Below are 26,433 nucleotides of genomic sequence, written 5' to 3'. Positions count from 1 at the left end.
CAGAGCCTAGGACTTGCCGATCAGAAGGTCGGCGGTTCAAATCCCCGCGATGGGGTGAGCTCCCGTTGCTTGGTCCCTGCTCCTGCCAACCTAGCAGTTCGAAAGCACATCAAAGTGCAAGTAGATAAATAGGTACCGCTCCGGCGGGAAGGTAAACAGCATTTCCGTGCGCTGCTCTGGTTCGCCAGAAGCGGCTTAGTCATGCTGGCCACATGACCCGGAAGCTGTACGCCGGCTCCCTCAGCCAATAAAGCGAGATGAGCGCCGCAACCCCAGAGTTGGCCATGACTGGACCTAATGGTCAGGGGGCCCTTTATCTTTACCTTTTAAAAACCTGAAGCTTTCAGAAAGCTTTTGCCATAGGCAGCCCTGTGCTGTCTGCACATGGAATTTTATGTGAGTATTTTGTCGTAGATGCGTTATGGTTTTAACATTTTATAGGCTGGTTTTTTGAGCTACTTTGATGTGACAGGCAGAGAATGTGGCACGTTTACATGAATTCATGAGTGCTGGAGGTTTGGTTTTTGGGAGGCTGGGGTGGGGAAGCTCACCTTCATGCAAAGGGATATAGGAATCCAAGTCCCCAAAGATGTGAGTGAGCTCTTCTTCAGACATGATGGACAGCTTCAGCATGGGGTCGTGGTAAGCCTGTCAACAAGAAAGGATGGGAAATTACAAAAAAATAAAAATAAAAAACAGCTTGACATGGCATTGCAGTGCAGCTGCACAGTTTGGAGTGGGGAAAAGGGTAGTGACAGAGCCGTATCTCAATGGTAGAGCACATGCGTCACACACAGATGCTTCCAGGTTCGGTCCCCAGCACTGGTCTCCAAGGAGATCTAGGAAACTCAAACACCAGAGCGCCACTGCCAATAAGTGGACACAAGGCCGAGGGTCTGGCTTGTTATATGGGCAGCCTCCTATGGGACTTTCCATCCAACAGGATTGCGACCTCCAGGCAGCTGAAGCAAGAGCTCCCAGAGCACTTGGTGGCTGCGGGATTCTCTGCCCACCAAAAAGGCAGGCGCACTTGCTGACTGTCGGGCTGGGAAGGGCAGGTGAGCCTATAGCCGAGTTCTCTCCTCTTACACCTTCTCCCCTCCCAAATGTTATAGCTGCAATTCCTGCATTGCAGGGGGCTGGACTACATGACCATTTCTAAACCACTTTGTGTTTTTAAGTAAAAATCTCAAAGCAGATTGCTGCACGTTAATGGTATATCCTGCCACAAAGGTACTGCTTTGAGATTTTTTCTTAAAGTGGCATAGAAATGAAAATAGTATTATTATTATTATTATTATTATTATTATTATTATTATTATTATTATGTGACTTACTTCACTGAAAAACAGAAATTGGCAGAGGAGCAACCAGCACAACTACTTCCACAAGGAATACATTTATCCAGTGACCTTTAATGGAACGAGCAAAGTCCTTTCCTCTCCCGAAAGTCTGAGGCCTAATCCAGTGCATTTAACCGTTGCAAAGTGGGGGGTGGAGAGCTAACAAATACCATATTTTTTGCTCTATAAGACTCACTTTTTCCCTCCTAAAAAGTAAGGGGAAATGTGTGTGCGTCTTATGGAGCGAAAGCAGGCTGCGCAGCTATCCCAGAAGCCAGAACAGCAAGAGGGATCACTACTTTCACTGCGCAGCTATCCAGTTTGCTGTTCTGGCTTCTGAGATTCAGAATATTTTTTTTCTTGTTTTCCTCCTCCAAAAACAAGGTGCGTCTTGTGGTCTGGTGTGTCTTATAGAGTGAAAAATACGGTATATTGATTTGCAGTGTCATCAATATAAAGAAAGCAGAGAAAGATACTAACCTTTCTGGCAAGCTTCAGGTCCTCAATCAAATCCTGCTCACCCCGAGACATTTCGTAGATTGCCTGTGAACAAAAAGTGGGGGAAATATCAGAACTGTCCCCATTTTATTGCCCTAGAAATAACAGCTGCTGAAGTCAAAAATGTACCACTTCCGGGTTTGGGAGGTTTTGCTGACCACAGACATTCCACTAGCCAGTTATGTTGAAGCAGAAGCAAAGCAACAGCCAATCAAGCCCCACCTGTATAGCCCAAACCGTTTTGATCAAGAAGCGAGCCGCTCTGCAGCCAAAAGCGGGGAAGCTCACCGTTGAGCTACATCCGCCCACCTGGGCTTAAGGGCCAAAACGGAAGGGAATGGCTTGAATCATTGCTGAGAAAAGTAAACTCCTTGTCATGAAAGGAGGCTTTGAAGCTGCGAGATCATGCCAAATCAAACATTGGGAGGCGTTAGACTTCAGTGTGAAGTGCTGAACTCGCCCAGAGGGCTGAACTTTGGCCCTCTTTTTCTCGTTTGCTGCTTCAGTCATTTGTATTAATGCATAACTTTGGTCTGGATCACCAGCTAGCATGAGTCATAAAGATGGCGTTTCAGAATTAATCATTTTTTTATGCCCAATACGAAGTATATTGTCTCCCATGTTGGGGCCTCGGCCAGGGGGAATATATTATCAGTCAAGATTCGGAGGGGGAATTTAATCTCTTTTTTAAGGAATGTGGCGGGACAGAAGCACCTTCATTTTGGAGAAGAGAGCAGTTCTTCAAAACTCTTCTGCCACTATCTTCTACACACTGAACAACTGAGGCCTCCTCCCTCTCCCCCACTACCACCAAGCTGCATCGTAGAAATGCAAAACCAGAGAGCACACTATTTATGCAACCTTCTTCTCATGTATCTACTTGCCCAGTTTGCCTTATTCCAGGCAGCAAAGTAATGCCTTCTGCAGATCTGGGGATATGGTGGTGGCAGGAGGTTAGCTGTCATAAATGGGGAGCTGGAAACATGATTGCTGCCTCCTGAACACTGGGTGCTTCTGTTTACACTGCCGACAGGTCATCTTAACATGCCTCCGGAGACCACGAGGACTATAAACATATTGCTCTTTTCCCTCTCAAACAGCAGCCAAGATGCTCAGAAATCCCAATTCTGTGCTGAATTCTAACAGCCCCATCCGTCTGGGGCTGGCTGTTGGGGTTGCCCCACTGGAGGCATACCTCTTGGCGCTTGATTTCTTTGGTGCTCAGCGTCTCTTTCATGTTGACATCCAACGTCTCGGACCAAAGCACACTGTTTCTTCTTTTCGGTGGCGTGGGGGCAGCTGACCGGCTGCACAGTTTCTGCGCGCTGCCTGGAGATTTGCTCTCGCCGCGAAGAGAGAACGACTGCAGGACACCAGGGAGGGGGAAGGAGATGGTTTGAATTCAGTCATGAACCTTAGGAACTTAGGTGTATTTTAACAGACGCTGTACAGAAAAGCAGCCGCGAGGCATTTCATGCCAACCAGGGATGTTGCACAGCCCAGCAAAATGTGTGCATAAGCACAAACACAACAACACAACGAAGTCCTGGTCAATGCAACAGCCTCTTGAAGAATGCCTGTGGAAATATGCTTAAGATCAGGCCCACACAATCTGTCACAAACCCACTTGTGCGAGCCAAAGGCAGCCCACTGTGATGCAACAAGTCTCCTGGCTTTGCTGCACGCTAGGGAAGTGACAAATAGGTGAGTTGTCAAGTACCTAGCAGAACGCCATGCCCTGGAGGTGGATTCCAAATTTTGCAGGCCTGCCTTAAGAAACTTCACCCTTAATGGCTTCAGCAGCCAGGGTGTGTGTGTAGCTAATCCTGGCACCACAGAGCCTTGAGAGATCTAATTTGCCAATGCCCTCTTTTGCTTAACCCTCCCCTTCCCATACTCCAGATTTTGGATAGCTGGAGAGGGTTGGGGTTAAGCTGGCTGAGAATCTGGTTTCAAGTACATAAATAGTGTAATTCTACCTCTCCCAGCTCTGGTAACATTAACAAGCCATGTGAGCTGTGTTCTTTGTGGCTTGAAACAGCACTAGCATCCAGAGCAAGGAGTATTTACACAGTTGGGGTGGATGGTATATCTTACATGGCAGGCTTTGCTGAGGTCACGTTTCTATTATGAACAGCCGGGTAAACTCAGACTGCAGCACATGCTGCAGTATGTCACATGCAGCCATCAAGTGTTGGCACAGGAGGCAATCTAATGCCCCCCCCCCCGGCCTCAGTTTATAGGCTGCTCCTGATAAAACTGCACCAAGGTCTTGACTGGGCAATCTCTACACAGTTACCTTATCTGCAAAAGTAACCAGGGGGGAAAGAATTCTGCATCCAAAAGCATGCAAATTTCATTTGTTCCATTTGCTTATAGGTTTGTGCAGAGATGCGGACTACAAGGCAGTTAGGACACAAAATGCCAGTTGGTATGTGGAAAAACTGAATTAAAATATCTGTCGGGAGGAAAAATTCTAAATCCAAGTTCTGCAACTGTAAGAACTGAGCAAGTTTCTATGTCCCCCTCACCCTATGGCTTCACTAGAGGTGCTTGGAGACTGGAGAAGAGAAGGAAGACAAAGAAGCCATCCATGCCCCCTCAAACATCCACTTCAATTTCCCCCCTCTGGACCCATGAGGACTATAAACTTGCTCATTTTAAAAAGTAAAAAGAGGAATATGAGGCTCGGTTCTGCAGGCTGTAGAAATCCTTTCTTCAGCAGAACTGTGGGTAATACTTACTCCATAGTCGCCCCCCCCTCCCAACAATTGCAACATCAACCCCCCATGCTTATCTACTCTCTTACCTGTATTGTCTGTCCAAATCTTCGCACTGCACCATTTCTCACAGGAGAAATCAGGTTTGCCAAGGAGGTGACCCGAGCCAGAGGTCGGACGCGCTTATTGCTAGGCTCCTGCAAATAGATGAGAGAACAAGTTGTACTGACTGTTTAATCAAGACTTAGTGCGCTGACAGTGTCCAGACTCTCTTGGAGGAAGGGGATAAGGACTGCACAGAGCATCAAGGCACTCAATCCCAAAGCACACAAGCCCCATCAAAAGACAAATATATTTTGTTTAAACGCTAAAGTCATAACCATAGTACAAACCAATTGCTCAGGTTAGCAAGAAGCAAGAATAACAAAGTCCACTATAGCTTGAACAAACCAAGTTGTTTTCAGGGCCAACTTTTTTTTTTTGCCTGTCCCCCAGGGAGAATGAGGTGTGAGGTTTTTTTTCTGACTCTGCCCCTAAATCTATGCTGGGTGTTAAAACAAAATTTAGCATGACAGTTTGAAGTGTCTTAGTAAGACAGGCCACCACAGCAAAGTACATGAATAAAGGAAGAGACCAGCTATCTAATGAGAGGGGTGGAAGAAGGAAGAGTGTCTCTGCCCTGGAAGATGACTCCAGTTTGCTAGCAGCTTGCTCACAGATAGGTTTGTGTGTCACTGGCAGCCACCTCCTGTGTATCACTACAGATGTGTTGCTACCACTGCCAGGCAATGGGCTGGAGGCAGAGAGCAGGGATACATCCTTGCATTCCTATGCCTCTCTCAGAAAGACACTCAGATTCCCAAAGCAAGAACAAGGCACAACTGTGCAGAGAGAGAGAGAGACAGAGAGAGAGAGAGAGAGAGAGAGAGAGAGATGTTCAAAGGCCTGAACTAAAGAGAAATAGGCTGCTCAAATACCTTAGGGCTGCATAGCTGAGGTCTGTGTCATTGCTAGGGCTGACTTTCAAGAGATAATGTCTTAAGGTACTGTATTGTCAAAGTCTGTCCCAAAACAGCACCTGCACTTTGAAGTTGCAAGACAGGGATTTCCCCTCCCTTGGAAATACAATCGTGATCTCATCAAACTTCCCTCCCAGTACTTTTGATTTAGGCTATCAATTCCAGCCCTGCTTCCTTTCCCCAATTGAGTTCAAGCCCTTGGGCAGGATCCTGCTGCTTTGTCAGTTTTGGTACAGCACCCACAATCGCAGTGGCCTTCTACACTTTCATTTTTGATGGGGAATTGACAGGATGCCGTAATTTTACAAGAAGCCAGAGCAGAAGGCAACCCCGTCACAAGACCGTGTTGTCAGTCGGCTCTACTTCACACTAGAAAAGGGTCAAGTTCATTTGATGTTTTCAATCCAGGAGATTTCTCCCTAGAGAAACCAGAAAGGTGGAAGCTATTGCCATGGGGATTAAAAGTGGGACCAACTTCATTCTTAGGTGCACAGATAGTAATGGTTGTTGGGGTTGGGAGATTACACATGCTGCACAGAGGAAGTGGTAGGACTAAAAAAGGAGAAGGACTTAGTCGGTCGGGCTTTACTGTCATGTCCAGGAGTGACGATTCAGAAATAGCTCTGCTGGAGTCAGTAAAGCACAGCCCCAGCCAGCAACAATGCTTTGCTCTCCCATTAAGATACCAATGAACACGGAGGAATGATGTCATGAATTCCACAGGGGGGGTTGGCAGAGTGCAGGATCCACTTTCAAGGTGAAGAAAGGAACATGCACAGCGACAGCCCTTCTGACAGAGGAAAGTCCCATCACTGCTTGCTTGCAGTTTCATAATGTATCTCATTGGGGGAGGGGGGAATGAACACACACAAAAATCTACAGTATATGAAATTGTTTTATATAGGTTTTATTGTTAAATCGCTTTAAGTTGTTTCATAGGAAGCAATGCACACACAAAAAAGAAATAAATAAAAGTATGCCATTTTTATGTCCATGGGTGTATGCAGAACTCCTTTCATATAGACCTGCTAAGGTCACCAAAACTCATGATAGATAACCATGCTTCCTGTTTCATTTGTTTTTGCGGTTAAAGATGTGAAGCAGGTTGCTGTTATTTCCAGTTCACATACTGTATGTTGAACAGAGGCTTGGGAGCCAAGAGACTCACCAGTGAATCTAACCTGTTTACTTTGCTCAAGATGCAAGATTTCAGCTACAGCCTAAAGACCAGCTCCTCCCACCATGTCTAGCCCAGAGAGCAGCAGGTTGGGGTTGGGTCTGGGAGTGCCCCATTTGCCTCACTGTATAGCCTTGGGCAAGTCACTCTTCCTCGTGTAAATGTTGTGTGCAACAACTATCTGAAAGGGGTACTGCCAATATAAAAGCCCTCTGTAAATAAAAAAGCACTATATTAATGACTTAGGTGGATGAAGCGAACTTAAGTTTGCACTAAAAAGGAAGACATATTCCCCCACATTTGCTCAATGTGGAATGTATTACGGTGTGTGCTTTAGTTTGTGAGCCTAAAAAGGTAGGCTAGACATTGATTCTTTTTAAAAATAAGCAAAAAGTGATGATAAAAAAACCAAGAATGAGTTTTTCACGGTGGCTTCTACATTCTTTAGGCACTACAATGCATTCCACAGCTGTGCTGCAACATGATATTTCAAGTGGAGAGTAAGGAAAAGGTTTACATGGGTATATGCTGAATTCAGCACTGTAAAATAAGGTAGAATAGGAGCACCCAGAAGCTAGAGCTCTGCAGAGGAAAAATTAAGAACTGGCAGGGCAGGGCCTGTTACAGGCATGTATCACAGCACCATGCTGTTGGTGTGTACATTAAGTTTTCATAGATGCCTGTATAGCACAGCACTGCCAATGTGAAGCACACACATGTGGCAAGGCAGGTAAAAAAAAAATCCCTTTTTTACAGAGCACAAAGGATTCCACACACACACACTCCCAATAGGCTTAGGTTGCCACTCAACATCTTGGCAATTTCATTCCAAATCAGACAGACACTGGGCAGAAACAAAACTGGTTTTCTTCAGATTGGGGGGAGAGGAACTTCCCCCCTCTTCTAATTTTCTTTAGCCTTAAAAAAGGAACAACACCCCTTTTAGACAATTATTGCTCTTCTGGAAACCTCTGTGAACAGGCAGACTGCATACATTTTGAGTTCACTGTTCTCACACCGAAATAGTTCACCAAGTATTTTAAAATTGTCTTTTGAGCAATTTGTTCATTGTTCCTGATGGGAGATTGGGAGGCAAGCTTTGAGTTTCGGAGTTGCTGCAATGGAGAGCATGACTGAACCAGTTTTTCAAGTTGTGAATTTTAAAGAGAGCATTATCTGACATCCTTGCCTGCTCTCGTGTAGAAAATAGCCTTCACACTTCAGCACAGAAGCAAGCAAAGAAGAGAATATAAAATATTCTTCCTGAGGCTTCTTTTGCTTCAGAAAACAAATCAGTCACGTTCAGATGAAACCTTTGAACTGAACCTGAATGCCTCCCAGGCAAGCAAGTCCAACTGCTGAGAACACCTGGGAAACATAGGCTTTCAGTTAATGCCAAATGAGATGTGAGCTGAAGAGCTATGGGGCACAGGTTTTATACCAGCTGCCTGGGAGAAGAAGCTGACACTTGATAGCCACATCTGGAAATTCACTTCTAAGACTAAAGTCTGATCCCACAATATGCTTCTGTTTGTAGTTAGAGATCCATTGGAATAGACCACGTCGTTTCTCTCCACCATTTTGCCATATCCAGGGTAACAAAGGATTTAGGACTATGAAGCTGTTCATCTCTGAACCCAATAGAGAAACTACAAGGTTTCTCTGGAAGCAAAAACTCTTCTCTGTCACAAATTTATGACTTAGACATAAACTCTATAAACATACTGGTGAATCAATAAAGAATCTGACTTAACCTCCACTCCTCAAAACATCACCGACATCTAATTTATGGAGTCTCTTTCATCAAGTCAATATGTTAATCCTAAGCGCCTGTGTGTACATTTCTAATGGCATTATCTGTTCGGCAAGAAGAGAAGCAGCTCACTACATCTATTAATATCCACTTTAGGAAAGTTATGGCAATATCCCAAATTAAGACAGGTTAACAAATGGCAGAGAGACACACCCTGTTGTCTTCAATTCGGCCATCTCAGGCAGTACATCCAAGCTGCGTTCAAGACCTATATAACCTGTCAGGACTCACAGTACTGAACCTTCAGGTTGGCAGATAACATAAAAACGGTTTTTTGCCCTGTCCTCCTAAATTAATAAAGTCTCCTGTACATGGAACATCCAGACAGACAAATAAAGGCAAGCTTACTGAGAAATATCCTGAAGTTTGCTTTCAGTTGGTATATTTCACCTCCACAGCTGCCCAAAATCCTTGCCTGTGTCGCACCAGAATGTTTAGACTCAACTTCCAAGTTCTGCCTTATTAAAGCCGAACTGTTGAATCATAAAGAAACCAACAATGCTTCCGGACAGGATGTCATATGTCACAAGGCATCACTTATAGAAGTCTTGACTTTTGAGTTCTCATAATTCCCACCATCCCACCAGAAGACACCTTGAGGTATGCATTTCAGCAGGATTAAAGTACTTTCGTTATGCCTCATATCACCGTCCATACAAGCAATAATCCTGTAGGAATGTCTTGGAGACCAATTTACTCAACAGTAAGGGAAATGCCATTAAAGTGTACAATTAAGCACCCACAGTGGAGCTTGATCCCTTGAAAACACATACCCAGACAAGTAACCCTACTGGCAGTCAATGAAATACTGTAACTCATTTGTGTCCGCTTACTCCTTTGCAGGATACATACACGCAACATCACAAGATTGGGAGGGGGGCGGAATTAATGTAAAAGAGGAACAAGCCATGCTAAACTCAGGAGGTTAGGGGGAGAGGAGAGAATGAGCAACCAAATTCCACTCAGTTGCTTCAGGTTCCTTAAATGGTAAACGGATGGCGGGGGGGGGGGAGCTTATTTCTCTTTTTTGCTATCATTTTTATTAAGTTTCCAATTTTACATTTCAAAACAAACAGTTTACAAACTTTAGAATATCCAAAGACTTCCCTTCTTCTCCTTCCATGGTTCATGTCTTTGTCAGCATGCAACTTTAGATAACATGCATAATATTTTAGGACTATACATTCCTGGCTCCTCGACATCATTGCTATAAGAAGTCCCTCCCTCTTAATAAATAAAGCAGGGTCAACGCCTAGACCTCAACAAATACCCAAAGGGTTTCAACACTCCCCAGCAGCTTCCTTTTAACAGGAAAGGCGTGAGACACACACTTGGCCCCCTAATTAAGGAGTTCAGAACTGCCTGCCGCAATTACACCTTTCCTTAACAGCGCCCAGCTGTAAGAGAAGCTTTTCCTGAAAGGGCTGTTAAGTCATGCTTAGCTAGCAGCTTCAAATAAAGTATGCAAGACACAAAAGTACAAATAATACTACTCTCTACACACTGACTCACACCTTAGCCTACGGAGAGCAACCCAGACACTCCGACGGTTTTCACTCTCTTTTGCACCTCTCCCAGCAAGCTGACGGCATTTCTACAGGACTTCCACGTTTGCCTGCTACAGGTGACTTCATTTCGGTCATTTTTAAACAGGCGGGTTTAGGAGCAAGGTGCCAAACAAATCAACGCTTCCACCTCTTACACGCGCAGCGTAATCCCTTGAAGGCTTACTCTGAAGCAAACCTCCTTCTGCTGAAAAAAGCGGACTTTGGGCAACTATGCAGAACCGTGCCACTTAAGAAAACCCTTTATTGTTCTTCCGATCACTTAAGGCTTTTTACGCACGCCTTACCTCTTGTTCCCTGAAAGACTGGTTCTGCGCATCTATCACCCGAATAGTCCTCTTAATGGGGAGCAGCCCCCCGGCGTCATCGTGCGCCACCATAGCCGCCCCTCTTCTTTTCCAAGGCTTCCTCGTGGTTTGTGCTGACTGTAATCCGCCCTCCCCACCCCTGGTGCTGCGAGCGAGGCGGTTACTCAGGCACGATCTGCCCCTCGCCGCGCTCTGAGCTCTGCTGGGGCTGCAGCAACAGCTCCATCCCGCTTCCAGGTGACTCACGCCGACGCGCTCTGAGCCAGCGGCTCCGAGGAGAGCAGTCCAAGAGGCAGTGGGCGGGGCGCAAGAGCGGGCTGGTGGGCGGGGCTTCCTGGCGCCCGGGAGCCATTGGCTAGCCCGCGGCTAAGTGACACGCCCAGCCGTCTCAGGTTCCCCGCGGCAGGGGAGAACCGGCGCTGGACCACTGGGCTGGAGCCCCCTGTAGGAGGTATCCTGAACCGTCGCGGCACCGAGGGTTCGCGTGTACAGCCCTCCCGACGTTTGCCTTGCACAGGAGGACGCCAAGGGGAGGCTAGCGTGTTCTCCTAACTTGCAACAAACTGTCAGTATTAACACCCGCGCACCTTGGAAACGCAGGAAGAAACTAAACTCTAAATGCTGAGATCAGAAGCCTTTGCAAAACCGCCAAAATTGGTCGACGCGATCCCGAGGAATAAGCTTGCAAAACCCCATGCAAAACCCCGAGGAGCGCTTACTTGAAAGTAAACGGGCTTAACTTGTGAATCGCAAAAACAAAGGCTGCCGTGTCTACTCCTAAGTTATTGAATCCAGTGCGGCTCACTTCCAGGAAAACGGAATTAGGTTTGCAACCTAACCAGCAAAATAAACGCACGAGATCGCGACCGAGTAACCCGATCCAGTGCATGCTTTCGCAGAAGTAAGTTCCGCCAAGATCCGTCGCACTTTACTCCCAAAGTAGGATTCACAGGGTGTACTGCACACATACTTGAGGGTTAATTTCCGAGTTAACATGCATGCGGTCGGGTTGCACGACGGCAATCCGATACACGTTTACTTCAAAGTAAACCACGCTGACCCCCCCCCCAGCAAAAGTCAAGTTACACAGCAGCAAAAGGATGCATGTATCTGGAAGTAAACCCTACGGTGGCTGTGGGATTTGCTTCTGAGCAAACAAGCATAGGCTCAGGTCAAAGATTTATTGCTTAAACAATGAGACTTCGCAAGTAAGTAAACAAGAGTCGTGGCACTTTGCGGGAGGCGGAACTTGCTACGCAAATCGCTCTTTGCAAGTGGAATTTGCGGAGGCGTCAGGTTTCTCACCTCTGCGCGACAAGTGACACCTGCTAAAATGCCTGCTTTTAACACAACGTTTTGCATCCTTCACACCTGGATTATTCCTATTTTCCCTGCGTGGCACGTTTGATGCAGCTTTATCGGAACTGTTTGGGGGGGGACTCGCTAGAAATCCAGAGCGTCTCTATAAAAATGAGCTTTAATTTACTGTATGTGCAAGTATTTTTAAGAGTGCAGCAACGAGCTCCGCTAGTAGTAGTGCTAATTCCAAAGCAAATGAAGTTCAAGCACAGCACTTGTGCAGCTTAGGGGGAATTTGAGGCTGCAGTTTTGGGAACACTTACTGGGGAACAACTCCACCTCAAATCTGCTTCCGAGTAGTATACAGTAACAGGAGTGAGGAACTTTGCTGAGACCAAGGTTTGCATTCCTTTGGGGGCAAACTAGGGGTGTGTGGCATATGCCAATGGTGGGTGGGACTAGAAGCAAAAGCAGGCAAGGCAACTAATGTAAATTTTACCTTTGTCCAGGCGACTGATTTCTGCACACAACCCTCTCTGTCGTCTACCCAGGCAGGCGAGAGGCATTATCGGAGTTCAGGAGGCATCCTAGCCTGGGAAAAGAGGGACGTGGCCTGGGGAGAGTTTTAAGGACCAGGCAAAGAGGCCACATTTGTTTCCCAGGTCGGAGGTGGCCCACCCCTGGTGTATAGGGCTGGGCTGAAAGATAATCAGATGCTAAAGACAACAAGGCTTCTTCCTGTATCTTTAATAGTGACGGCCAAGTGGGAATTTTAGCAGGTGATTGGTTTTTTCCTCACTCCTGGCGGGGTGGGGCAAGGCAGCTGCATCTGCACCAATCGCCTCTTCTGCCCCACCCTGACCCTTGAGAGAAGCCCCGCCTTCCTTTGCATGTTAAAGGTAAAGGGACCCCTGACCATGAGGTCCAGTCGTGACCGACTCTGGGGTTGCGGCGCTCATCTCACTTTACTGGCCGAGGGAGCCGGTTTCCGGGTCATATGGCCAGCATGACTAAGCCGCTTCTGGCGAACCAGAGCAGCACACGGAAATGCCGTTTACCTTCCCGCCGGAGTGGTACCTATTTATCTACTTGCACTTTGACGTGCTTTCGAACTGCTAGGTTGGCAGGAGCAGGGACCGAGCAACGGGAGCTCACCCTGTCGTCGCGGGGATTCGAACCGCCGACCTTCTGATCGGCAAGTCCTAGGCTCTGTGGTTTAACCCACAGCGCCACCTGCGCCCCTTATCCTTTGCATGTAGCAGCCCTTAAATATGTTTATGAGCCAGTGTGATGTTGCTAGACTTTGACAAGCAAGAAGGCATGGGTTCAAATCCTTGCTGAAGTTGCAAAGTTCACTATGTGATCTGAGGCCAATTGCCCAACTTAACCTAACAGGGCTGTTATGAGGATTAAACTGGGGGGGGGGCGGACTGGGGGGGGGAATCATGTGGGTGGTGATGCTCCAAGCACCTTAGAGGAAGGCGAGGTACAGATGCAATGGCTAAAACAGAGTTAAATAGCACAACTCTAGTGACTTGAGTTAACAGAGCTTACTCCTGAGAAAGTGGTTCAAGGATTTCAAACTGTGTGTGTCTAGATCTGAACCTTGTGGAGCCATCACCTGACATAAGGCAATTGAACTTGAGGACTTCTGAGTGCCCAGATTTCAAAGGCACCAGAGGCTTTGGTTTTACTGCCCATGAGATGAAGGGCAGTAGCCAAAGCTTTCCTTAGCATAATACATATGCAGTATCATATCCCAATCCTCAATTTGTTGGATTAAACAGATTCTGACCCCAATCTCATGCCTTGGCCCATTTCTACAGTGCCAGAGTAATTATGCACCCAGGTCTTAAAACGAAAGACGTGAAGCAACTCCCTTCACATCTCAACAGGATTTGTAGCCTAGTAAAGATGCTCAAGGCTCACAATATTCAACCAACCTGTAGCTCATCCCTGTGCATGATTATTCAAGGGGGAAATCCCACCGAGTTCTATGGGATTTATTCACACGTGTGTGTATTAGACTGCAGCCTTGCAACATGGTTTTTCTTGTATGGACATTATCCTCTGCTGCTAGAACCTTCAGCTTTTCTCTCAAAACTAGATAACAATTATTTGTTTTAGATTAGACAGCTTCCTTAGGTGTTCAAATATTCAAGATTTGCAAAACCCACATGGAATAAGAAAGAGGGCAAAACCAACTAAGATGTTGCGACATTTTCTCTTGCGGCAAAGCAGCTATGTGCTACAGTTTTTCTTAATGAAACTGGAACCCCTGATTAATATATCCTGCATTCCACATTCTTTGTTCTCAAAGCAGCCCCAGCCAGCCAGCAAACTGGATATGTTAACATCCTCTGTTTTATTTTCTGCTGTAAACAACTGTGCCTGCTGTAGGGATTTTAAAAAAACCCTACAAAAATCCAAACCTCAGGATGGTCCAAGGCAGGAAATAAATTCAGTTATTGTGGATAAGTGCTAAACATTACAGCCATTCTTTGCAGATGCCCACATTTCAAGCACTTTCCCCCACATTGCTCCCTCACTTGAAAATAAGAGTCAACTCCAAGCATTTTGCTTGCTTTAAGGAGTGTGGCAATGTGCATCTTTCAGATTGTTTAGGGCTGAGTGACCCATAGCTGGTCCTCAGCAGCCTCTGCAACATTAAAAGGGAACCCAAGGCAGGGGGGCAAAGTTCAGGTGAAGCAGCTGTTTCAGTGGTACCCATGGGCACAGCAAGGATTTATGTTGGGGGGCAGAACCTCAGTTAAGTGTTTTTATTGGTTTACTTGATTTGGGAGGGGCAGCTGCCCCCCTGAACCCTCTTGGCTACGCCCATGGTGGTACCTGAAATATTTCACATGGCTTGTGAAGTTAGATTGATCCTGGGCTGAAGGAACTTATCTTAGTGGCTCCCTCTGGAGGGCATGGGTCCATCAGAGAGGAGAATGTTGTTGCTACACTTAGGGGATACTTCCTGAACTTGCGGGTGGATACCACTTACATGGAACTGCTCTGTGACTCTTGTTCTAGAAGTCAACATGACTGCATTTGCACTACTGCTTTTGAATTAAGCAGAACTCTTCATTCTGTTTAATGAGACATGCTAACTTCCTCCTCTGCCTCCTCTCTACGATCTAGAACAGGCTCCCCCAACCTGGTACCTCCAGATGTTTTGGACAACCATCAACTCCAGACAGCACAGCAAAAACAGCCAGAAGGCACAGGCTGGGGAATGCTCCTCAAGAACGTATTATTTTACTCATTTTGCATCTCAAGATCACACAAGCATCGCTGTAATAACAGCTCATCTGTTTTCCAGTAATTCTCCCCACCCCTACCCCCAATCCCATCTTCAGTGCATTCAGTTCCTAATAAAATCTGTGTCAAACGGGGTCAAAGAACTGGTCCTATATTTAGGTATTTTAAAAGGATGGAGGAAGTTCTCGTGAAACTGAGAGGGGCGGGGCAGGGGAAACACCCATAGCATCCAGCTGGGCTCTTTTTAATTAATGAAGGTTCTCAATTTTTGGCCTTCCCCAAAGTAATGAGAAGATGTAGGCCAAGCCCTTCCAAGGTGTAAATAAACCCACATTAAAGCTTAATTAAAAGGTGGTGGACAGCAAGGGTTTAGATTATGGTCAAAATAAGGAGCACCTGATGCGATCACAGAAAAACAAACCTCCATTGCTTTCTCGGGGATTATTTAGACAGAAGCTTGATTAGAAGTTGCAGTCCACCCCTATGCACACTTGCCCAGAAGTAAAATTCACTGGATTTGTTTGTGAAGGGACTGTAGAGAATGTAAGGACACAGGAAAGAACGTAGCAAGCTGCCCACTACCGAGTTAGATCATTAGTTGACCTAGCTCAGTATTACCGTATTTTTCGCTCTATAAGACGCACCAGACCACAAGACGCACCTAGTTTTTGGAGGAGGAAAACAAGAAAACAATTATTCTGAATCTCAGAAGCCTGAACAGCAAGCGGGATTGCTGCGCAGTGAAAGCAGCAATCCCTCTTGCTGTTCTGGCTTCTGGGATAGCTGCGCAGCCTGCATTCACTCCATAAGACGCACACACATTTCCCCTTACTTTTTAGGAGGGAAAAAGTGGGTCTTATAGAGCAAAAAATATGGTATCTACATTGGCAGCAGCTCCCCAGCATTTCAGACAAGGCTCTCTCCCAGCCTCCATGGAAGATGCCATGGATTGAACCTGGGACCTTCTGCATGTAACACAGATGTTCTCCCACTAAGCCATGGCCCTTCCCTGATGTAGAGGTCCTTTTAGCCAAAAGGATCTCAGCTACTATGGATGGGAAAGAACTCTGTTGGAGCCTTTGGAGAGGCACTGCCAGTCAGAGTAGACAGTGCTGGGCTAGAGGACAGTGGTCCACTGCAGTAAGATGGCAAGAGCCACAAAGCAGGGCTTGCATCTAAATAAATAGGCACAGGATTGAAGCCTTAAGCTGAGTCTTCTTGTGCTGTTCCTGCTTCACCACAGCAAAAGAGGCAAGGGAGCACCTTCAAACCAAAGAATAGTGGGTGATACTTATACCAGCACCACATGCTATCCTATTGGCACACCAGCAGTACAGATCCCGTTATTTATTTGTGTAGGAGCATGCAGTCAATGCACAATTTTGCACCCAGTTTAGTTAAGTTTCTTTTTCATTTTCAGCTTTGCCAACCCCTCAGACTCCATTGCTTTGAAAAAGGGAGTGAGCAACTTGAGATTGTTTGTATAGCTGCAAAGTGTTAGGGGCTATAAACCCATTTCAATCGTATTTGCAATTATTTCAATGAGATCAAGGGGCAGATGAATGGCACAGCTTTCACAAGTGACACAGGGTCTCACAGGTGCCATTTCTCTTTCTCCAAGGGTGTGCCATGTGATCTTTTTCTTGCTCTCAGGAAGCTAGATTAAAGGTATGAAAATTTCAGCTTCTACTATGAAAGTTTGACAACATGGATGAGAGAAAACACACCCATTCTCTTGAGTTATTTCAATTTCATTTATTTCAGCTTTTCATCTGTGCCATTCTGTCTTAGAGCAGGTAACAGCTTAAAATCATCATCATCAACAACAACAACAACAACAACATCCTTCAGAAAAAGCATTACCTAAAGAATAAGGTTCTTTCCCCCGTCTTCAGGGTCACACTTTGGTAACCCTTAGGAGGAACATATAATAAGGGGATAATATCAAACGACCTCACAGAGCAGTCACAAGTATTCTCAGTAATGTATATTCTCTAAACAATCACAAGACATGCAATATAAAAGCTAAGTAAATAGGTTTTGGATGGGGTGCATTTGTATTAACTATATGTGCTGGTATTACTTTAGTTTTCAAAGGAAAATTGTTTCAGGTGGATTTGGAAATGCAATCATTTTGGAAAGGAACCATATCAAACTTGGTTCCAGTTCTGAAACACAATTACCGCTCCAGCATTCATTCCAGCATCACTCTCACTACACTTCTTTGCTAGGCTTCCCTCCCACCCACATAAATCCCTGTTCCAAGTTATCTACTTCAATCTAGTGATAGGGATGAGAGAATGAGACAACTGAGCCTTAGACTCTCATACTTCTTTCTTCCTTTCTATATGAGGGGAGGAGGTTAAACTCTTGTACTTCTAAGTTTGCGTCAAACCATAGCTTTGACACAAAATCGTGGCTTGCCTCTGCCTCATGAGGACGAAATGATAAGCTATGGTTCAAGTCTGGAGTCTTCCCATCACATCAAAAAGAAGAGGAGTGAAGAGTGTATGAAATTAAGGTTCTTATTTGTTTATTTTTAACAAATTAGCATGGTGTATAAATTGAGCCTATTGCTAGATCCTTGCCCCCCAACCCGGCCCCACATAACAGGCCCAGTTGTACAGGAAACCAGTAGAATATCTTGTATAGGAGCCTTTTTCTATTATATAAAATATTATATATTTTCCTTACCCCATCTCAAACTATTTGCTATTTTTAAAAAGAGCATATTACTTTAAAAACTCACTTCAACGGACCAGGTAGACATCACCAAGGAGCTGTTCTAATTGTACTGGTTCTTCAGATGCTCAGGAAATCACCACATTTTCCCGTCAGCCAAAACATCCTCTGGTGGGCAGGAGATCATCACATCACAAGATTTGTACATCTAGTCTCTAAAGAGAGTCCCAAAGATATCCACAGCACAAACATCTAGCCAACAGAAAGGCTAGCACAGCAATGTAAATGTGGTGAAGAAAAAGACAGAGCTACTAGCAGAAGAGCAGCTCTATGGAGTCACACAGGAACTTGTCATTAAGTAATTAGTGTTAATTACCTAATACAATGAACTGATGTTCTGCCTCTTAAACATGCTTGGCAATGGATTATGTAAGCTTGGGCATATTTTGTGGATGTGAAGTGTTTTCTTGTTACCAAGGGCCTTGGTATGGAAGAACTGTTCCTGACCTGGGATTTGCCAATGCTGGCTAACTTTCACCTACCCAAATGCTCCAAGCTCATACTTAAATGAAACTACCACATGATCAATGTTAGTTGAACTGCAAAGGAGCCCTAATCTATTGTGACAGAATCTTTTGCCCCTGGGAGGTATAAGAGGCGCTGAAAAATCCTTTGCAGCCTGTGAAGTGCCTTGGGAGGGGACAGCAGGTGATGATTTAAAGCTGCAAGGTACACACAGGCAGGTATAAGTAAGTGGATGTGATGATTCTCTGCAAAGGCATTTATGGAACTAATCACATGTGGACAATCTCCAGGCATGAGCAATAAGAGGCTCTTACAAGCATGATGGTGGGGGTGGAGAATGCGTTGTTCCTCCCTAGCTGTGGCTCCAATGTGCAGTCATTACATTTTGATTGACTATTCCCCCAAGGAGTTCAGCATGGCATGCATGTTCTCTCCACCCCCACTTATGGAGTAGGTTAGGCTGAGGAGCCCAAGATCACTTAAGTAGGTTTTGGACTCTACATTTCCCAACGCTAGTTTAACCACTACACACACTGACCCCTGTTTACTCAGAAACAGAGGACGAACAATCAAATGGAAGGCAAGCAGGTCAGCAAATGTCCCTATTTCCATCTAAGAAATGTTGGAGGGTATGGCATTTTCCAACCCCCAAGCAGGCTAAGGCAATCCTGTATAGGGAAGTTTTTAAATGTTTGTTGTTTTATTATGTTTTTATATATGTTGGAAGCTGCCCAGAGTGCTGGGGCAACCCAGTAAGATGTGTGGGTTATAAATAGTAAAAGTATCATTAAGGAATGGGATGTCCATATTTTCATCAGAGAATCGTTGGAGGGTATGCGTTATGGGCGTACAGCATATGCTAAACTTCTCCTTGCTTCTCACCACTCTCTGACCCAAATGCCTGGAAATTCAGAAAGAATGTTAACTCTTAAGGGGTGGATGCACAACTTCACATTATAGTGTTTGTGCAGAGCAGCACCCAAATTGCATGGGGAGCATTGGCCAGCAAACCCGGTGGCTTGCTGAACTAGGACATCCATGTCGTGACCAAGTTTTAGAAGGTTCTCCCCAATTATTATTTTTTATTCCTAATTATTATTTTGTAGTTTGTGTAATTTGACTCTAAAGTAGGGTTACCAGACGTCCCGTTACCGGGGACAGTCCCCAGATTTGCAAATCTGTCCCCAGGAAACGTGGCAGCCCGGAGCCAGCCTGGTAGCGCAGTTGGCTCTGGCTGGCTTCAGGAGCTGCTCACTGCTGTGGCGCCTGCCATTTTTCCTCGCCAGAAGTCCCCATATGATGTCATGTGCCATGACATCATATGTCAGACGCCACAGCAGCAAGCAGCTCCTGAAGCCAGCCAGAACCAACTGCACTACCAAGCTGGCTCCGGACTGCTGACTGCCGCTGCCACCGCCACTGCTGAAGGGGAACCAGGGACGTCTGGCGGTACAGATCTCCTGCCCCCTTCCCCCTTTGTTTTGACTGATGGGGGGGGGGGCTCAGAAGTTGTGGCCGGCTGTTGCCCAATTTTTAAAAAACTCTGCACATTTATGTTTCACAGGGTGCGAAAGAAGGGCTTTGCACCTTGCCTGGCAGAGAAACCACGCGCCTTGCGCCCCTCCTGAGCAACGCCCGCCCACCTGCGACTCCCGAGCCTCCCCCGATCTGTCAAAACAAAGGGGGAAGGGGGCAGATCATCAGGGAAGGCTCGGGATATGCATGTGTGCTTGGGCCCAGGGTCTTTTGCCTCTCCAACCCCACTACTGATTGCTACTCAGCTTCAAAAAAAAAAAAAGGTGTCCCTGAATTCATTGAAAAAAAAATCTGGTAACCATACTCTAAAGGTTATTAAAGTTATACCACTTTAATCTAAGGATCTCAAGGTAGTGTCCATGGTTCTCTTGCTCCCCGTTTCATTCTTACAACAATCCTGTGAGGTAGGTTAGGCTAAGAGATGGTGACTGGCCCAAGGTCACCCACTGAGCTTCATGGCTGAATGGGGATTTGAACACAGCTCTCCCAGGTCCTAGTCAAACACTTCATGATTCTACCACTTTCTTCTGCTTTCTGTCCTTTAAAAAAATGCAATTTTATTCATTATCTACATATTCTAGGTAGAACTTTTAAGAATTTACATTTCCTCATAGTAGGGTTTGGGGGCCCACAGCTAGTTTAAGCTGCTGCCTTGTTCAAAGGTGTCATCTATCAAATGCTATGACCAGAATGCATACACTGAGAAAATTACTGCTTGCTTTAGCTCTTCGGGAAAATACACAGCTTTGTTCGAATGAGTACTTATAGGAAGTCAGCCCATATGACCTGCTTGACTACATTACTTCTTGGCTATAACCTGCTTTTAACATTCCAGCAATAGATATTTATGTCCCTGTCAAAAATGTAAAGCTGTGTTCTTGTAAGCAGACGAAGGGGTTGCTTGGCTCCTATAATGTATACATGCAGTCTGGAACACAGCATTTTATTAGGCTGATGGGATGTCTCTGCAGTTAAGATGGACTATATAAATAAAAAGCTCAGCAGCACAGATGTGTTTTTTCTACAATTCATTCCCCCATTGAAATTCAGCAGTATAGACCATCACTAGTACCGTTCAAATATCAACATTCAAGATGGATGAAAGCACAGAAAATCAAATAAAGCCTTCTCTTTATTCTTTCACATTCTGCCTGTGTTAATACAAGAGCTTTGCAATAAGCTCCTGGTGTAAAAACAAGCGAAGATTTACACGAAAGGAAGGGAGAAAAGCAGCCACCACACTACAAGTTTGAAACTACTTTATATTCTTTATTTAAACTTATATGCTAACCATACACTCATAGCTATTTTCTCCTCATGACTTGGGTGGTCCAGTTGGCAGTTCATCCTAAATGCTGATCTCCAACTAATAATTTATCTTTCAGAGCTGGCCAAGACAAATGCATGAGTTTGAGCTGCCATGCCCGACTAGGGTTACTATAATTGTGGGCCCTGAAAGTGGTACCCAACACAGGAAAGGATGCTATTTTTTACAGCAGCATCTATCTGGTATAAGAGTAATGGCCATTCTTTAAAGAAAGTCATATACTCTAAAACCCACTAGTTCTAAAACTTTTTTTCCTCTTGGCTACACTTTCAGGGGGGAAAAATCTGTTCATGGCCACACCCTTTTTTTTTAATCGATAAGAAATACATTGGAAAACAAAAAGAAACAACTCCCAGCAGTGCTTGATTTATAACACAGAACACAACAATTTTATAATATGATCATGGGACACCCATACAGTATAAAACAATGCAGATACATAAGAACATTAATCATTCCCAAAATATAATTATAAATGAGCCTCTTACACATGTACTTTAAGTATGTATACAAACTCAGTGAGAGGTGTGAGCTTGCTTTTTTTTGCGGGGTAATCTTATTTATATTAGTTCTGATTTGAGACAAACTCTCATCTCCTCAATGACACAAAGAAGCCTTTCTCTTTTATGATCTCTCGTATTTGTCAGAGTCAAAAATCCCTGTTCGCTATATGCAGTGATCAGGGATTTTTGACTGACAAATATGACAATTCCCTGTTTTTCACTATATGTAGTGGAGAATAGTAGGAGAATAAATAGCCAATGCTCTTGAAGAGAGGTGTGGATACTGTTTTTGGTTGCGTGTGTGTGTATATATAAATTACCGTATTTTTCACTCTATAACACGCACCCGACCATAACACGCACATAGTTTTTAGAGGAGGAAAATCCGTAGGCATGCCACCCGTAGGCATTCCCTCCATAACACGCACAGACATTTCCCCTTACTTTCTAGGAGGAAAAAAGTGAGTGTTATGGTGCAAAAAATACGGTACTTTGATACTATACTATACTATATTATACTACACTGAATAGTTTAAATGTTTCTTTGATTGTCCTTGAATCGTCCTGACACACTTGCCATCCTTTCCTATCACACCCTTTGAGAACCACTGCTGTAACCCCATGAAAGGTTCATTTACTCCCCAAGGACTGGTTTATGTTACTACTAACAGCGACCATTTTAAACTCGTCCAACTGATGCACAATCATGCACACGCTGGTCTCTGCCAACCTAGAAGTGGTCTGAAAGGGTGGGGGCAGAATGGGGTGGACTTAATGTGTGCTCCACTGACGCACACAGGGGTCAGGAATGGAACTCCCGTGCAAAATGGTTGCTACCGGTATTTTGCTTGACTACTGCAAGTTTCATAAAGCAGCAACAGCCGAGAAGCTAGTTTACCATGCAATATAACTTTATCTGGACAAATCTAGAGTCATCTTAATATAAAAAAGGGCCCAGCTCAATTAAACAAAAAAAGTCCACCTACTCCAGCACCCCATTTTCTACAGAAGTCTGCAGAAAGTTCAGGCACAGGGCGTGATGGTAATGCCCCTCTACTGTGGTCCCGTTTGGCCATCACGATTAACAGCCATAGATAAGAGATGCTGCCCATAAATTTGTCTAAACTCCTTTCAGATGGTTTAAACAACCGCCTACGTTTGCGGTAGTCACATCTTAGATCAGCAAATTCCAGAATGAATTATGTGCTGCATTGAATACTGTCATCCTTAGGTCTACAGCCCATCAATTTGAATGGCCCCAAGTTCTAGAACTGTGGGCAAGGGAGGGAGAAAATCATAACTGGCTTTCTCCACACAATGTCTAACTTTAGTACATTTCTCATGTCTCCGCCTATGTCGCCTTTTTTCTAAAGCAGTGGTGGGGACTCTCTAGTATGCAAACCTATTTAGGTATGGCACAGGCCCAATTTGGCCTGTGAGACTGTTCCCCATCAATTATGCCCATATGCCCCAAGCCTGATGCTCCCAATTGTTCCTTTACAAGTGAGGCTCCCCGTCAGTGCCCATCAGCTGACAGGAATCCTCACTGAGATCAGATGCACTAAGGAGTTCCCCTAGAGTGGCCAAGGGGACTTTGTTAGAAGCAGAGAAAGATCTTTTGATGCCGGGAGCTCACTTTTATATGGACTTGCTCTGTTTTCTTGAAGTAGTTTGCATTCAAACCACTTGGCTAAAATAGTGCTTCGAGCAAATGGAGCGTGTCCCTTGGAAGATGCACTTCCAGCACCAATTAGCTGATTGGAGCTGGGAGTGCACCTTCAAAGTAGGTCACCAGTTGAGCAGCTGGTTGCGGGTTTCTAGTGATTCCCACTCAACTTTGACATCATTATGACATCAAGTGATTGACAGGAAGGTGATCCTATCAAAGTAGGCCCATAAAAGGTGGGGGCATTAGGGATCCGGCCCACTGGCAGATCCAGTTCCTCCCCCTGATTCTAACGCAAAAAGCCATAATGCTTTAGCTTTCTGTTGTAATAAAGGTGCTCCAGCCCTTCATGTGCCAAGGGTCCTGCATTCTGTTGCATATGTAGCTTCACACAGTGGATAGTTTATGGTAAGGGCTACTGGCTCAGGTCGCTCTAAAGCAGGATTAGACAAATTCACAGAGGATGTCAATCAGTATTAATATGCTATCTAACTGACTTTCCATGGTAAAAGGCAGTATCTTCCTATAACAGTGATTTCAATTCCAAGTGCCGTTTTTTATGTGGTTTGCTACATTTCATGTACTAAACTTCTTCTTTAAAAAAAAACAACCGCTCACATTTTCTTGGCACAGAATTCCTATTTCTTACACATAACGAATTCCCACAGTACTCCTTACCAGGCTTTTGAGGACCTAGAGCACAGACTAGACTGGAGATTACTAACTATAGCTTCATCATGCCCTTTGCAAGCTGCACTGTACTTCTCTTCGACTCAGCGCTGGATACTGAGGCCCCCGCAATCTTGTTGCTAATAAACATTGGGCCCACACCTTCTGAACATACACACACCTTAGGCTTCACCTGGCATGAATCATTAGTTTGCAGCTTACATAATAGCAGAGCTTAGCACTGTAGCACAGTATACAAGCTATGGCACATCAGAGGCAGTTTTACTGCAAGTATAGTAGAGTGAAATGAGAATGCAGTGGAAAGATACAGGTGCATGGGTTCAAGTACACAGTTTTGCAAAGATTCCTGCCAGTTTCACATAACTACATTTCCTAAGAGAAAGCTAAGCATCTAAACCATACAATTTATCTTTCACAGTACAGCTGTAACCATAGCTATGCTTACAAATTTGGCAGACTACTGAAGCTTGTCAAATAGCGTGGACTGGGATCCCCATGAGTTGAGGAGGAGTTCACCAAGCAGTAGAAAGTTCTCTCATGAAAGCAGGGGAGAATTAGGAAGCAGATAGCCTGTATTTCTCTGTTTTAGTAATAAAGAGAGAACCGCCGAGTGAAGTGTCACACTAAAAACGTACCCCAACCTTTCACAGTTTCAAGACCAGGGTCTGCATCAAATATGCTTTACCGCCTTTATCCATCTGAGGAAGAATTCACAACGTGACAAGAAGTTCAAAACTTCCAAAGTCAACTGAATCTAAAATGGCCATGCATTCTTGTCCCTTCAATCCACCTGCAGTGCTGCAGCTGTCTCCACACTCTTCACCGCTCAGAACAGCCACTCATTAATTGAATTCTAGGCTCTCAACCTTCACTGTTTGGCCATTCACCAGCTAATAACCAGCATTTATGAAGAACATATCTGGATACTGGCCCCAACCAGGATGAGGCTTCTGGAAAAGTAGTGGGACCAACAGGGCCTTCATGGGTCATGAAGCAACCTTCACCCATTAACCTTAAAGGCAAAGGGAGCAAACGCTTGAAAGTTACTGTCATCAGCTTAAAATAGACAAGATATTTTGCCATCGATCAACATTTGTTGGCACAGACCTTCACCAACCTCATGCTCTAATAAAAATAGTTTCTCTCTCTCTTTGTTTCTCTCTTTTTCTCCAAATGTGTCAGCTTGAATGCTGGAGGAAGGTCAGGGATTTTTACAATCCTACAGTGACGTCAGCAAGACAAACTTGAACTGCTGAAAACTAAGATCTAACCTTCAGTGGCGTAGCGTGGGTTGTCAGCGCCCGGGGCAAGGCAAGTAATTTGCGCCCCCTAACCCGTGGATTTGCGCCCCCTAACCCTAACCCCCAGATGTTGCGCCCGGTGCGGCTGGCCCCCCCTGCACCCCCCACGCTACGCCACTGATTTAAATATACCTTTGTTAAGAAACCGGAGGCCTTCCTCTTGGGCATTGTCGGCCAGAAAGTGTTAAAAAAGGACAGAAGTTTCTTTATGTATGCGACAACAGCAGCAAGAATACTTATTGCAAAGTATTGGAAGACACAAGACTTGCCCACACTGGAAGAGTGGCAGACGCAATTGATGGACTATATGGAATTGGCTGAAATGATTGGCAGAATCCGAGACTTGGGAGAAGAAACAATGGAAGAGGACTGGAAGAAGTTTAAGGACTATTTACAAAAACATTATAAGTTGTATGAATGTTAAGTATTTGCACGATTTAGAAAATATCAGTTCCAGCAAATAGACTTTGTAAAACAGAAAATTAAGTTATAAGTAAGAAAAGGTCGAAATTTAAGGCAACACTACGTTTAATTTTAAGGTATGAGCAATTGATAAAAATTGTTTTAAATTTAGAAGTATAATATTTGGAAAGTACAAAATAAGGTATGAAACAAGGTAATAATTTGCTGACATTCTTATTATAAATAATGCAGGGTAAGGAGATGTGAGGAAGTCCAATCAGTTATATAAGAAAAGTTGTACTGAATGGTTGGTTATATTTTTCTCTTTTTTCTTTTTTCTTTTTTATTTCTTTCTTTCTATATGGCTCTTTGGTATTTTGGTTCTGGCTTTTTGGTGTAGGGATCTTGTATTATGTATTTGAAAATTTAATAAAATATTTATAAAAAAATAAATGAATATTTTTATGGGTGTGGACAATGAGGAGCGTTTCTTATGCTTAATATCTGCAACACATTGAGTGCTCGTCCAGAAAAGTTGAGACTCACCCTCCAGTGCTATGCTCATGAGGCGCTTCCCTTCTTGTTGCTTAGGACTTCGTAGCAGCGGGGGAACCGCCAAAAAAGCCCCTTCGGGCGCACGGGAGGAGCGAGCCGCCCGCTTTCCCGCCCTCGCCGGCCTCCTGGGGCGCACGCAGCGCTCGCGCCCTCCGCAGCCCGTCCAAACGCGCGCCAATGCCTTGCGACGCGCCCCCTCCGGGAGGCGCGACGTAGGCGCCGCTCCTGCACCCGACGGCC

At 44.9% G+C, this 26,433-nt stretch overlaps 1 protein-coding gene across 2 annotated transcripts in view; it reads right to left on the bottom strand.

The window, feature by feature from the left end:
• The window catches only part of NET1 (neuroepithelial cell transforming 1), a 63,868-nt gene that overhangs the window by 6,791 nt on the left and 30,644 nt on the right, over positions 1-26,433 (bottom strand). The window contains exons 1-5 of one of the 2 annotated variants that reach the window (XM_083461242.1): positions 10,423-10,734; positions 4,651-4,758; positions 3,037-3,204; positions 1,824-1,886; positions 552-648 (exon numbers count right to left, since the gene is read on the bottom strand). In XM_083461242.1, coding sequence (XP_083317368.1) covers positions 552-648; positions 1,824-1,886; positions 3,037-3,204; positions 4,651-4,758; positions 10,423-10,515 — 529 coding nt within the window. In that variant the 5' untranslated portion in view covers positions 10,516-10,734. Of the gene's footprint in view, positions 1-551; positions 649-1,823; positions 1,887-3,036; positions 3,205-4,650; positions 4,759-10,422; positions 10,735-26,433 lie in introns of those variants that run through there. The other variant, XM_083461241.1, reaches the window with a different exon arrangement.

Source organism: Podarcis liolepis (assembly GCF_965112155.1).
Source record: "Podarcis liolepis genome assembly, chromosome: 10".
In the NCBI taxonomy this organism is placed as follows: Eukaryota; Metazoa; Chordata; class Lepidosauria; order Squamata; family Lacertidae; genus Podarcis; species Podarcis liolepis.
The sequence above is the reverse complement of the archived record's forward strand: the minus strand, read 5'-3'. Positions and strand labels throughout refer to the sequence as shown.